The sequence below is a fragment of the Eupeodes corollae genome, chromosome 3 (assembly GCF_945859685.1).
Source record: "Eupeodes corollae chromosome 3, idEupCoro1.1, whole genome shotgun sequence".
In the NCBI taxonomy this organism is placed as follows: domain Eukaryota; kingdom Metazoa; phylum Arthropoda; class Insecta; order Diptera; family Syrphidae; genus Eupeodes; species Eupeodes corollae.
Window position 1 is genome coordinate 26,304,470 of NC_079149.1, and position 13,820 is coordinate 26,318,289.

General features: G+C 39.6%; 1 protein-coding gene across 1 annotated transcript; it reads right to left on the minus strand.

The window, feature by feature from the left end:
* Positions 1 to 11,076: 11,076 nt before the first annotated feature.
* LOC129952356 (cyclin-dependent kinase 5 homolog) lies at positions 11,077 to 13,013 on the minus strand. The gene is made up of 4 exons (XM_056064906.1): positions 12,690 to 13,013; positions 12,360 to 12,627; positions 11,977 to 12,261; positions 11,077 to 11,917 (listed from the first exon to the last, which is right to left on the minus strand). The coding sequence occupies exons 1-4, from the start codon at positions 12,855 to 12,857 to the stop codon at positions 11,754 to 11,756; spliced, it is 885 nt and encodes a 294-aa protein (XP_055920881.1). The 5' UTR covers positions 12,858 to 13,013; the 3' UTR covers positions 11,077 to 11,753.
* Between the last annotated feature and the right edge of the window lie 807 nt (positions 13,014 to 13,820).

The following is a 13,820-nucleotide window of genomic DNA, read 5'->3' on the forward strand; positions in this document are numbered from 1 at the left end:
TATATTTTCTTTTTTTTGGAAATGATAATTAAAAAACCCGTAAAGTTATTTCATGACAGGATACGTTTAAAGAATCAAAATTATCTTAAAACAATTTGAAAGCTACCTGTGAATAAAATTTCCCTGGGAATTTTTATCATGAGGTGAATGAATGACGTTGAACTTTAATTGTTCTTCAGCTCCATTGAAAATATGGGTGCACGTGGAGAGCACTTAGCCAATATTTAGTTTCACACATAATTGTCATAGATGAAATTTAAGGAAAAAACTAAGATTATTATCTGAATACTTTTTATATTATTGTTGGACCACCTTTTAATAAAAAGTCATTCATATGATTTAGCAATCGTGTGAATTTATTTGAGAGTCGTCAAATCTTATTTCAACAATTTGTCGAATGTAGGAAAAGTCATCAAATTTATTATTAAAACAAACTCTGCAATCTCTGTAATCAATAATCATCTTGTCTTTTGTACATAAGGAGAGTGACATTAGTTACCACGCTTATAACTAAAAAAAGCCTTAAGCGATTTTGTTGATTTCCACCAATTCGGACCTCCTCCACCCGAACAAAAGGACTACCGAAGAAAATTACCAAAAATATGAATCAAATAATGATAACTTTAATGTTTACTTTATGTTGTGACAATCACCCCTATTGTAGCAGGCGTTTTATTTGTATGACAATTGTCGTTCACTCGTCAGTCGTCACTCGTCAGTCGTTCTTTGACTTTCAAAGAGTTAACAAGTGTTTAAAAGTGGATAGTAGATAATTTCAAATTAAAAGTGCATTTGTAAGGTTTTTCATTTAAGAAGACAGTAAGCCACAATTTTTACTAATTAATCGGTAGCCTAGTTGAGGTGGCGTCCGAAGACGTATCCAGAGGTCGTGGGTTCGAATCCCGTGCGGAGTGCACGAAAAATATTCTTGCTTTTTTCCACAATCGAGAAATTGTGGACTTCATTGATTGGGAAGAAAAGCTGATGGAGAGGGAGAGAAAAGCAGGGGTATCGAAAGATACCTCTGCCAACACATCAGGTGATGTTACGGTGGTGCCAGCAGCGGTACCGCAAACAACTGCAACAACATCAGGTCAGGCATCTGACCATTCAACGTCAAAGACCTACAAAAGAAAGCTGACAAAACAAAGCCCAAATAAGGTCAAGAGAACCAATTCGGCTAAACGGCAGGCCAACAAAAAAAATTGAGAAGAGGGAAGGTATCACCACAGAGAGTGAATTCTCAGACTACGCCGAGTCTGAGAAAACTGAATATATGTCAGAAGGTGGAGAGGGGCTCTTCAGGTCTCCGAATAAGGATTTAATCCTATCGGAGCCAGTCCCGCAGAAAAGCAAGGCTTTGGAGGTAGCGGCGGACCTCCAACATGAAAGCGAACTGGTGCAGGCCCTGCAAGACAAACAGGCAGCAATCAGCCAATTCGAGCAAAGCCTCAGTAAGCTCAAGGAGGAAATTGAGCCCCTCCTCAGTCAGCTAAAGCTGAAACAAGAGGCAGCCCAAAAACTACAGCAGCAAGTACAACAGCAGCAAAAACAACAGCAACAACAACCACAGCAGCAAGCAACAGCTACAACCAAGGCAGCAGAAGCAGCAGCAGCAACATAAACAGCAGCAACTTCAACAACAGCAACAGCAGCCAAGAAAGAAAAAATACCACCAATAAGGACCCATAGAGTTGACCTGGACGACATAAAACAGGTATGTAAGTCGGCCACTAAGGGCAATTTTTTAATTAAACTCTTAAGCGAAAAAGAAAAGAATTATTCGGTCCAGTGCTTCTCACTGGCCGAATACAAGTTAGTAAAAGGGTTGCTAAAAGAGGCCACAGCCAAATTTAAGACGGTACTTCTGAAGGGCATAAGTTCCTGCACGGAACCGGAGGAGCTCTTAGCTGAGCTCCGCCAAAAAGCCAGTGACGATCTCGATTTTATCGGGGTCAAGCCTTTCACTACGGTGAAGTCCAGACGAGGGGGTTATAGGCTGCCAATGTTCCTCGTAACATTATCGCCCCAAAGCAGTTTTGAGAATGTCAAGAGAATCAAATCTCTCGACAATCAAGCTGTACACTGAGAGACATTAAAAAGGCACGACGACATTTTACAATGTACGAAGTGCCAGAGGTTTGCCATGCCAATTGCAATATGCAGTTGCGTTGTGTGAGGTGCGGAGAAACCCACAAAGAAGGAGAATGCAAAGTTGGGAAGGAGCGGGTTGAGGATTTGACCCTGCTCAAGTGTGTCCTTTGTGGAAACCAAGGGCACCCGGCTAACTATAGGGGTTGCCCTAAGGTCCAAGAAATGAAGCAAAAACAGGCCAGTCAAAAAGCCGAAAAAAGTCGAACAGTTCGACAGGCTCCAACACAAAACTTCGTGGATCCCAAATTCTCTTAGGCCCAAATGGTGTCAGCCTGACATTGTAGCCTTGTTGTTGAGCATTCAAGGTCAACTAACAGGGCTGCAAAGTCAGATAAAGGAGCAAGGCAAAAGGGTAGATCATCTCTACTCTTTGTTGCCTGGCCTGGCGCAAGTTAGACCATAATGGGCACGCTGCCGGAGACGCACCTTAAAGTCCTTGCTGTGAATGTAAATTCACTGATAAGGATTGAACGAAGAGCCAATATGTTTCAATTGTTGAAAAACTACAGTCCCGATGTGTTTATGGCTAGCGAAACTAAGCTAAAGCACAAACACAAATTGACTCATAAAAATTACAATATCGTAAGAAGAGACCGGCCCGATTCCACTCAAGGGGGCGGTGTCGCTCTCTTTATACGAAAAGGCATTAATTATAAAGTCATATACAACAATGAATTGCGAAAGCTCAAGACGCTAGAAGTTTGCGTTGTATGCATCTCTCTCTCTCAAGGGAAGCGGATGTATATGATTGCGGCTTATGCGGCTGGAGCACCGCAGATCACTTACTTTGCATCAGAACTCGAGATTGTTTTTAGGGAACTTAAACTGAGCTTGGAAGAAAACTATTTCATCTTGGCCGGTGATTTGAACGCAAAACATGAAGATTGGAGAAATCAACATAGTAATCCCAGAGGTAACCATCTTTTTAATTTGATGAATCTTTACAGCGTTGAATATGGCGTCGACCTGCTGGCTACTGAAAAGCCATCGTATCCAAGAAGTGGCTCCTTTCTGGATCTTTTGCTGTACGACACCAGACTGACAGTTACAGACAAAGTGGGTAATCACCCGCGAAACTGCTTACAGACAGTCGAGCACGACAGTGATCACTGCGGACTGGCTGCTGTAATGCAGATTCCGAACGCACGCGTGGAGTTGGAGGAATACGTTCCAACGCATTCTTACAATTACAGTAAGATGCGGTGGCCTCGTTTCACCAATGCCCTAGCGAGAGAACTTCGTTCGAGTGACATAGCTTCACCAAACAACAGAAACCTGACGAATACAGAAATTGACCAACACTTACAACAGATGGACGAAACAATAAAACGAACGATGGAACGGACAATCCCAAAGTACAAAGAACAGGACCAAATGGACGCTTACAGAAAAGCGACTATTGACGCACTACGTAGGCACAAGAGTGGCCTACTGACAAGACTCAAAAACTTGTACAGACGACTTACAGACCCACAAGACTTGGAGGTTAGGACACTGAAGTCGTCAATAAAAAATGTCAATCTGTTGGTTAAGGAGAACTACAGGCTATCAATTAACAAGTACTGGGACTGCAAGATCCGGTCAGTTAATTTGAGTGACCCTAGTATGTTCCCCAAAATCAACAAGATATTCAGGAAAAAAAACGATAATGACCTTCCGTGTCTTAAACTCCCAAAGAACTGAAGAGAACAGAGACGTACTCAGGACAGCGCAAATAGATCCAGAGGAAGCCATCTTTGACGATGACTTTTACATAATTGAAGATCCGAAGGAAAAAGTGGAGGCGGTGGGAGCTGCTTTCCAGCAAGTGTACAAGGTGAATGTTAGCATTCGCCCCAACCACGACCTGGAAAACAGAGCCCTACTTAATCACTTTTACTTCCGTAATGATATCACACAATGGCGATCTGAGAACCGCGGTTTCATGCGGTTCAATGACGATTCCTTGGCAAATGCCATAATCGCCGAGCAAACGGGACCAAGTCCTTTGTTAGTGACGAAGGTTGAGCTTCAGCTCATCTTTAATTCAATAAAAAACAAAAAGTCAGCAGGTGTCGATGGTATATCCAACGTTGTACTGAGACATTTACCGACGGAAGCAATTGACATTTACACCACACTCTTCAACAATGCACTGAATAATGCATACTATCCAGTGCATTGGAAGACCGCTGTGGTTCATCCCCCCCGAAAAAGGGAAAGGACAACTCCAACCCATCAAATCTTCGGTCGATAAGTCTTCTTCCGAGCATCAGCAAAGTTTTCGAAAAGATCATTAATAGGGCTCTGACTTAGTGGGCTGCGGACAACAAAATAATTCCGGATAAACAGTTCGGGTTCAAGGCGGGTCATGACACAATTCATGCTGCGTCTAAACTCGTTTCTGATATCCAATGGAATAAATCAAAACAACAATGCACAGGTGCTGTTCTGGTTGATTTGGAAAAGGCCTTTGACACCGTATGGTTAGAGGGTCTTTACCTAAAACTGAGCAGGCTTGGCATTAGCAAGCCATTGTTATATATACTTTATGATATGCATAACGGTAGAAAGTTTGTTGTCAAAAGTGGCAATGTAACTTCTACCACAACATTCTCAATTAAAAATGGTCTTCAACAGCGAGCGGTGAATTCTCCGATTCTCTTCAGCATTTACACCAGCGATCTGATAGGTAGTCTTACAAAGGCAATTGCGTACGCCGACGATCTAATTGCGTACAGAACGGCCCGAAAGGTTGAGGTTATTAGAATTCTCTTGCAGCGTAATTTCGACAAGATTCAGCGATATTGCGACGACTGGAAACTGAAAATATATGTCCAGAAGTCGGAGACAATTCTGTTCCGGACTCCGTTGGCTAGGGCCACGAGGGATACGTGTAAGAATTGGCGCAAGATGGTCATCGTTGATCTTCACGGGCAGCCATTAGCGAGCAAAAGTGTAGTGAAGTACCTCGGTATCTAGTTAGTTCATGCTGCTCTGACCAGGGCCAGAGGAGCCTTCGCTCTGACGAAACGGCTGTTTTTTAGCAGTCGGCTTGACCCCAGAGTGAAGGTAATTTGCTACATGGCCCTCATACGGCCAATGATCGTTTATGGTTGTCCTGTGTGGTTCAACGTTGCCCCTTCCCAGATGGAGAAGTGTCGGGTGTTCGAGCGGCAGTGTTTACGACGCTGTATCGGCTTATATCGAACAGCCGAGTCTTTTTATGTGCATTACTATTCTAACGAGGTCCTATACAACGGGGCTCGAATCAACAGAATTGACAATTTCGTGATAAAACTCGTTCGAGGTCACATTGCAAGAGCTATGTCTTCGACCAACAATTTAATTTTCGGGGCGTTCTATCCAAGCGACGAGTATTTTGAAAGTGCACGCTTGAGCGGGTTCATTCCACCAGAGGCATTCCTCTTTTTAGACAAATGCGGTCTGATACAGGATAGATTGGCAGTTCCGTTAATCTACCACGTCAGACGAAGAACCATGGATAGGCGACTCCTGTACAATCGGGACGTCATGGCACAAGGTGGAGCAGAGCTCCTTCGGTTCAGTAGGGCTGTGTCCGAACGGGATCGAATTGATAGGGTGAAGCAGGAGAACCAGTTTTATTGGCTTCAATCGGCACTTGATAGTGGGTAGTTGGGATGGGGTTTTAAGCCTTGGCCGGCTTACATACTTGTTTTATATTTTTAGGGTTTAGTTTTAAGTAGAATAGGCATGGTGGCACACAAAAAAAATACAAAAAAAATGTAAAAAAAAACATGGAATATAAAAAAATTAAAAAAATAAAAAAAATTTTTTTAAAAAAACATAGAAAAGACAATAAAATATAAAAACAAAAAACATTAGATTTGCTGCTGTGGTTGTTCTAGTTTTAAGTAGTTTATAGGTAGAATAGGTAGTCTAAGAACTATAACTGGCTTGGAATCACCATTCTGTCCTTATTTCCAAAGTTAATGGCAACCATAATTCTCGAGAGGATAAAATCTAAGATCGAGTCTACGCTCAAGAGGCATTGGTCGATCATGTGTTGCCCACATTAACACCTTGCGAATTATTCTTGAACAATCGTCGTAGTAGCAATCGCCGCTTTACCTCATGTTCGTCGATTTTGAAAAGACCTTCGATGGCGTGAAGTTATCTGGAGATCGCTTGTTGCTAGAGGCATTCTGTTCTTGCTTGCTATTAATGATATTATGACTGCTACGGTGGGTGAACACGAGAGACTGGGTATCCAATGGCGCCTGAAGGAAACATTAAGGCATTTGGACTATGCTGTGCTGACGACATATGATTAATGGCAAACAGAAATGGAGACCTCAGCCAAATGTGCCACTCTCTTCAACAGAATGGGGAGGTGGCTGGCTTAACTATTAATGCCAGTAACTGGCTTGGCTGAACAGAATGGTGTAGCTGTTGCCTGTAGCACGGTCAAAGTTAAAAGATACGAAAATACTATACATCGACACGATGAGAAGCTGTAGCTTAAGCTGCAGCGCAAGTTGACTCAACTTTAACTTTTGGCGGCGCTACATGCTACAAGCTACATTTGAAATGATAGATGGGGGAAACCCATTTCATTCTTTGACTTTTCACTTTTTTTTGGGAACGTTCAATGCATTTGCGCTACACCATTGTGGGCGACCTTTGCTACATTAGTGAGCGTTTTTGTTGACAGCTTATACTACAGCGACTTTTTTAGCTACAGCTGCATCTCATTCTGTTCAAGGGGTTACCCCTACATATGTATTTACAAAATTATATATTTAGATGTATCAGTTTACAAACATATTAGACAAAAAACTTAAATTTCTTACCGTCGGCGGCAACAAATAATAACACTGAAAGTAACAGTAACAATAAACATCACAAAGTAGGTGGCATGTTTGGCAACATGATATTTTTTACAAATTTTCAAAATTTCTCGTAGAGAAAAACCAAGTTTAATAACATTTTGAGGTTATCGAACAAGCATTATATTTCGTTGAGTTAATTTTGACATATCAGTCGTACACTCGTACTGAACGCTATTATACCGAAAACATTACTTCAGGATCTTTAACTGGTCACTATGCTTCCTCGATAGTGACGTTGACGCCAGCGCTGATATGATCACAAGTTTAATTCTCCTGGGAATGAGAACTTTTATATCAAACAGGGTTAAGTAAAAGACCCAAGGAAAACGCTTGGTTTGATGCGAGCTGTAAAGATGTTATTAGGGCCAAAGAGGTGTAATTTCCGTTGCTATAAAGCCAACCGTACTGAGGAAAGCCGGAAAAAGTTCAAACAATCCAGGAAGGCCTGCAACGCCTATATTCGACGGACCAAATTTGTACATGACCAAAAATTACGGCAAAAATACTGCAATGTCCCAAAGGCAGTATACATTTTTGGTCCTTTGTAAAAATCATGAGGAATTCTTCCTTTTCATCGGTTCCTACACTTGTTGTCAATGACACTCCTTTTGTTAGCTCTTTAGAGAAAGCTAATCTCTTTGCTAAACAGCTCGCCGCCAATTCTACGCTGCCAGTGAGTGTTATGACTCCGCCTGTACTTACACGAGTAAGTGATTCTATGGGAAAAATCTTTTTTTCGCACTCGTACTGAGGCAAGAGTCCAAGAGATCTAAATACACATAAATCCGCTGGTTATTCAACGATGGCAAAACCACTGCTTAAGCTTTTTCATCTGTTTTACTCCTCAGATCTCGTTCCGACCGGATGGAAAACCGCATTTGTCCAGCCCATCCCCAAAAGGCGAATCTTCCTCACATCTAATTACTGACCGATTGCACTTACGTCCCTTCTTTCCAAGGTTATGGAAACGCTGATTAATTATCAGCTCAAGAAATATCTAGAAGATCGAAAGCTTTTTAATGACGAAGTAATAGGCTTTCGAAGCAATAGGTCCACTGGTGATCTCATGGTTCATCTCACTGAACAGTGGACCAAATCTTTACATCGTTTTGGAGAAAGTAAGATTATTGCACTTGACATTTCAAAAGCATTTGATAGGGTTTGGCATCAGGCTCTCTTATCGAAAATGCGTGCTTTCGGTTTTCATGAATCCTTGCTTCATTGGATTAGTAATTACCTTTCGGATCGTTCAATACAAATAGTATTAGATGGATTCAAGTCTGAAAACCATAAAATAAATGCTGGTGTGCCCCAGGGCTGTGTTTTATCTCCAACACTCTTTCTCATTTTTATTAATGGTCTTCTGTCTGCAACATCTAGTCCAATACATTGTTTCGCTGACGATGTACTCTTAGCTTTTCATATTCGTTTTCAGACTCACATCCCTCTTCTTCGGATATGGAACTGCAACGCAAAAATATGATAAGCTCATTAAATTCCGATCTAAACAGCATTGTTCAATGGGGATTAAAAAACCGCGTGGAATTTAATGCTTCGAAAACCCAATGCTGTCTTGTATCGTTAAAGCGAGATATACCCCCATTGCCATTATCCATGGATAGCACTTGCATCAATGAGACTGAACACCTCGATATTCTCGGTATGTGTGTCACAAACCACCTCTTGTGGAATGATCACATACGCGATGTCGCCAAAAAAGACGCAAGGTATTTGGGTTTCCTTAGGCGATGCAAGATCTGGCTGTTATCTACAAGACTTACATACGTCCAAAGCTTGAGTATAACTCCCATCTCTGGGCTGATGCTCCTGCAACTTACTAAAGCCTCTTGGATAGTATTGAACGTAGAGCATTTACATTGATAGATGATAATATCATCATAAGTTCATTTACTTCGCTTAAACATCGTCGTAAGGTTTCTTGTCTGACCCTTTTTTAACGTTATTTTAACGGCTTATGCTCGAGTGAAATAGCCAGTTGCATTCCTCCCCTTTAACAGTTCAACTGTAATACTCGCGCTTCTAGGAATGCTCATCAGTATACCCTCGAGCCCAACTTCGGTCGTACTGTCAAATACCGAGATTCGTTCTTTAGCCGTACTACGCGAATGTGGAATGCATTACCACACTCTGTCTTTCCTAGTCATTGCAATATTCAGGAATTCAAAACCAATGTGCACCGACATTTCCTTTTAAAACCTCTCTTCTCTTCCTAGTGCTCACACTGTGCCTCTGCATAATAAGGGTAGTAATATCTCCTTGAGTGTGTGTTTATTATAAAAAAAAAAAAACGATTGACGAGACTATAGCGATAAAGTTACGTCAAGCAAATTATTGACGATATCGTTAATGATAATCATTTTGACGATTATCGTTTCGGAAATTACGGAATGACTCCGCAGGACATAGTGACTTACATCTCTCAACCATTCCTGTTTGTGAGTGATATCAGAAATGGATGGGGCTTACAGTCTTATAATGATTCCAAACAACAGATTTGATAAGCACTTTCCAAGACAAAAATTAAGGCCCAACTATAATAGGCATAAGCTAGCATATGCGCGCATTAATAAACTTGCGAATACAAAGAATCTCAATACGAGTGAATATCAAAAACACTCTATATAAAGATATAAATCCCCGGTAGACATCTTGGTTTGCCTACAAGCTAAACCGGAAATCAACCTCATAAACTTTTTCATAGTGTGCGTGTAATTTCTCCTCTTATTTATTAAATTTCCCCAAAAACCTCAGGAAGTGTGTCTATGTATGCGTGAAAACACGTCAATTTTTCTCGTTGAATTCGTCCACATTACAAATACAACAATGTAAACAAATGGGTTTTGGAGGGTGATACGTACGGAGGATTTATATCTTTACTAGAGTGTTTTTGGTGAATATAATGGAGTCTAGCTCCGTTTCGTTCAATTTTTCTCAGTTTCGTTAACTTAAGCACACTTAAGCAAGAGCGATCCCAGTCGCTCGCCGCATAAGTAAAATCTGACATGTAGATACGTGAGCAAAATTGCATTATGGCTATGCACTAATTTCGCAAACTTAAGTTAATTTTCGTTGGGTTTTTGACATAAGCTTATGTTTGCTTATGCCTATTATAGTTGGGCCTTTAAGCACAATTCACATGAGCACGACCAACGACCAACGAATGAACGAATATTCGTCGATTTTGACATTTCTTTCACATGAGAGTTTTAAATTCGTCGCGAATGAAGTTTGACAAGGAGCCACAGCCAAACACCATTCACCACTGAAACAAAAACAAGAATGATCTTTTTAGGTTAAGTGCGCGCGATTATTTTATTCGTTGCAAGTGTGGATAATGTGGAACGCGAATAAAGTTTGACAGTTCGTATCAACTATAATTTTTTTCGCGACGAATAAATTTGTTTTCTTAAATTTATTAATTTACGATATTGAAAAGTAAAAGTAGGTATGTATCATAAATCAAATAGACACTAAATTGTTATCGTTTTGTTAAGAATTTGTGTTGGTCGCGCTCATGTGAATACTACTTTACTCTTGGATGATTTTTCAGTCTCTCTCAAGAGGCAATGCTCGTGAAAAAAAGATCCTTTAGGTGGTTTAAATCTAGACCACTGGCATGATAGTCCCACGTACTCTCGTCAACAGTTCAAAAATTTACAGTTAGACCGCCAAGAATAGCAAACAAAAAATCAAAATCAAAAGGAATTTGCAGCAAGGTCCCACCTTTTGTAATTGGTTTGTGAATAAAGGCCCAACTATAATAGGCATATAAGCTAGCATATGCGCGCAAAAGTAACCGTGCGAATACAAAGAATCTCAATACGAGTGAACATAATGGAGTCTAGCTCCGTTTCGTTCAATTTTTCTTAGTTTTGTTAACTTAAGCAAGAGCGATCCCAGTCGCTCGCCGCCGTGAGGAAAATTGCATTATGGCTATGCAGTAATTTCTCAAACTTAAGTGAATTTTCGTTGGGTTTTTGACATAAGCTTATGTTTGCTTCTTTTTAAGCTTGGATTCAAATTTTAAAATAAAAACCGTCGTTTACACTACAATGTAAGTTTTATTCAATAATTTAAGAGTATGTATACATAATTCGTAAATATTACTTTTTAAAATTACGTGTTCCACATGCACTAAGTTTTTTTTTTCTTTATATATATTTTTAATTAATAAAAATATTGCATTTGGCAAACTTCACTCATCCGGAAAATATGGTTACGACACACAAAACACTAACAAAAAATTAAAAGGAAAATAATAAACTTTGTTTTTCTAAAATTGATTTTTTGGACAAAATGAAAATCTACATCCCATATTTGTTTGTTTTTGTAAAATGTAGAATTTACTGTATCACTGCAGAAAACAAATTTCTAATGAGAAAGGAAAACAAAAACACTTTGATTGCCTGCCTGAAAAATGGACCTTGAATTCTGCAGTGTTACCGAACTATGTCCCTTTGTTAGAAATATCAGCTCTTAAAAATAATATCAATAAACTAGAGTACTATGAATGCATTATGGCGCATTTCCTGCATAATCGATCTTATCAATATTATATTTTTTTGTTTTTTTTTTTTATATTTTCGTGATAAAATTGCTGGCATTCTAAAAATATATAAGTTTATATAAGTTGGTCTCCTAAATGAAAATCTTTCTCGTTTCTCTTTTGTTTTTGAATTCCGATTACGGAAAAAAGAAGAAGAAATTGTGTTAAACCAAAATTAATTAAGAGTGACTAGTTGAACTTTCTGTGAAGTAAGGATGCTGCATGGCTTGTTCAGCACTTATTCTTTGATTAGGTCGGCAGACAAGTAGTTTCTGGAGCAGGTCACGTCCTTTTGAATTCAGTCTGGGAACAATTTGACTCCATGAAGTTATTGGAGGAAATGCTAAAGAGAAACATAAAGACTGTTGAAAAAGTCACAAAACAAAAATTTATTAAACTCACTTGGCAGAGTTACATAATCTGATAGATGGGTAACTCCAGGCCAAGTCTCTTCAGAGGGTGTACCCAATACTCGGAATATACGAAGCAACTGATCTAGAACATCCGAGCCGGGGAAGAGCGGACGTCCAGCGTCAGCAAGCTCGGCGAATATACAACCTGCGGACCACATATCGATGCTGGTGGTATAGAGCTTAGCTCCGAACAGAACATCTGGTGGACGATACCACAAAGTCACAACCTCAGCTGAGTAACATTTCACTGGAATGCCAAAAGCTCTTGCTAGACCTATGAATTTTTAAGAAAAGTAAACCAGAAGTTAAACATTTAAGTGATTATCTCAATTTCTTGACTCCATCGTTCACAACTGCAAAAGAAATCCTTACCAAAATCAGCCAATTTAAGTTCGCCGTTTTTATTGATTAATAAATTCTGTGGCTTGAGATCACGATGCAGGACATTGTGACTGTGACAGAATGCCAGGCCACGCAACAATTGCAACATAAAACTCCGACACACCGACATGTCGATGTCTCCGTTCAAACTGTCGAAGTATTTCTTCAGATCCTGATCACAATGCTCGAAGACTAGAGTTAATTTTCGGTCAGAATGGAGGACATCGTAGAGACGGACTATGTTTTTGTGTTTTAATTCCTGCAAAACAGGCATTTAGTTTTTAAGGCTAAGTAAATAAGTTTTAGGCTATAAAAGGTTACTTTTAAGAGACAAATTTCACGCAAAGCTGAACTGGGAACACCTTCGTCGTCTTCGTCCAAGCGAACTCGCTTGAGGGCGACTATTTCCATAGTCTCGCGATTTCGTCCTTTGAAGACTGTTCCGTAGGTTCCTTCACCGATTTTCTCTAACTTTTCATATTTTTGCATTTTGTGATTTGTTATTATTGAAATTGGAAGTGATTGAGTGTTTTTAATTGAGAAGAAATTTTGTTTTATTGGATTTAGTTTTTCTTCGGCAAAATAAATCTTTCTGCCTTCAACCACTTGAGTTTGCAAAAAAAAAAACAAAATTTGTTGTAATTTATTTATCAGCTGATTTGTGTGATGCGCGCTAGATTGACAGATGAAGTTTCAAGAGTACTGGATGGATGGGTAGATGTTATCGATTTTGCATATGCCAAAAAGGGTGTATCCAACAAATTTAGCAGTTTTTAAGGTCCTGACCACATTTAAACCGTTTTACGAAAAGTACACAAGTTATTAATAAAATGTTTTTTACTAATAGCTATTATTTTGTAAAAAAGCGCACTATTTTTGAACATGAATAGGGACAAATTTACAGGTAAGACTCTTTAAAGTAAAGATATATGTAAAGACTGGTTTTATTGAATTTATTTACATATTTTTTAGTAATGAGTGCTCTCCTGATTTCTGAATTACTTCAATTAATATGTGGTAAATGGATTCATAGAGTGTTTTCTGCTTATTTAGTGAAATTTGGCTTCAATAATCTCTTCGGTTGCTTCGTATTTCCATCCTATTTCGCAGGCTTTTCTTGAGAGTCATCATCACACGTTTTCCATAATAGGTTCACATTTTGCCCCTGAATCCAGGCTTTTGTTGTCAGTGCAGTATGTATTGGTGCATTATCTTGTTGGAAAGTCCACCACTGTCCGTTTAATAATTCTGAAAACTGCGAAAAAGATCTACGGTCACGTAATAGGTGATTGCTCCCTATACCATTACACCGCCTCCTCTGCTGTGCCGTTTTTCAAGAAATATTTCAACCTTTCATAAATCGTAGAAGTAGGCTATGGCACTGAGGTTTGGACCCTGTCAAAGAAAGATGAAAGCGTCTTCGGATGCTTCGAGAGAACAATTCTTCGGGTG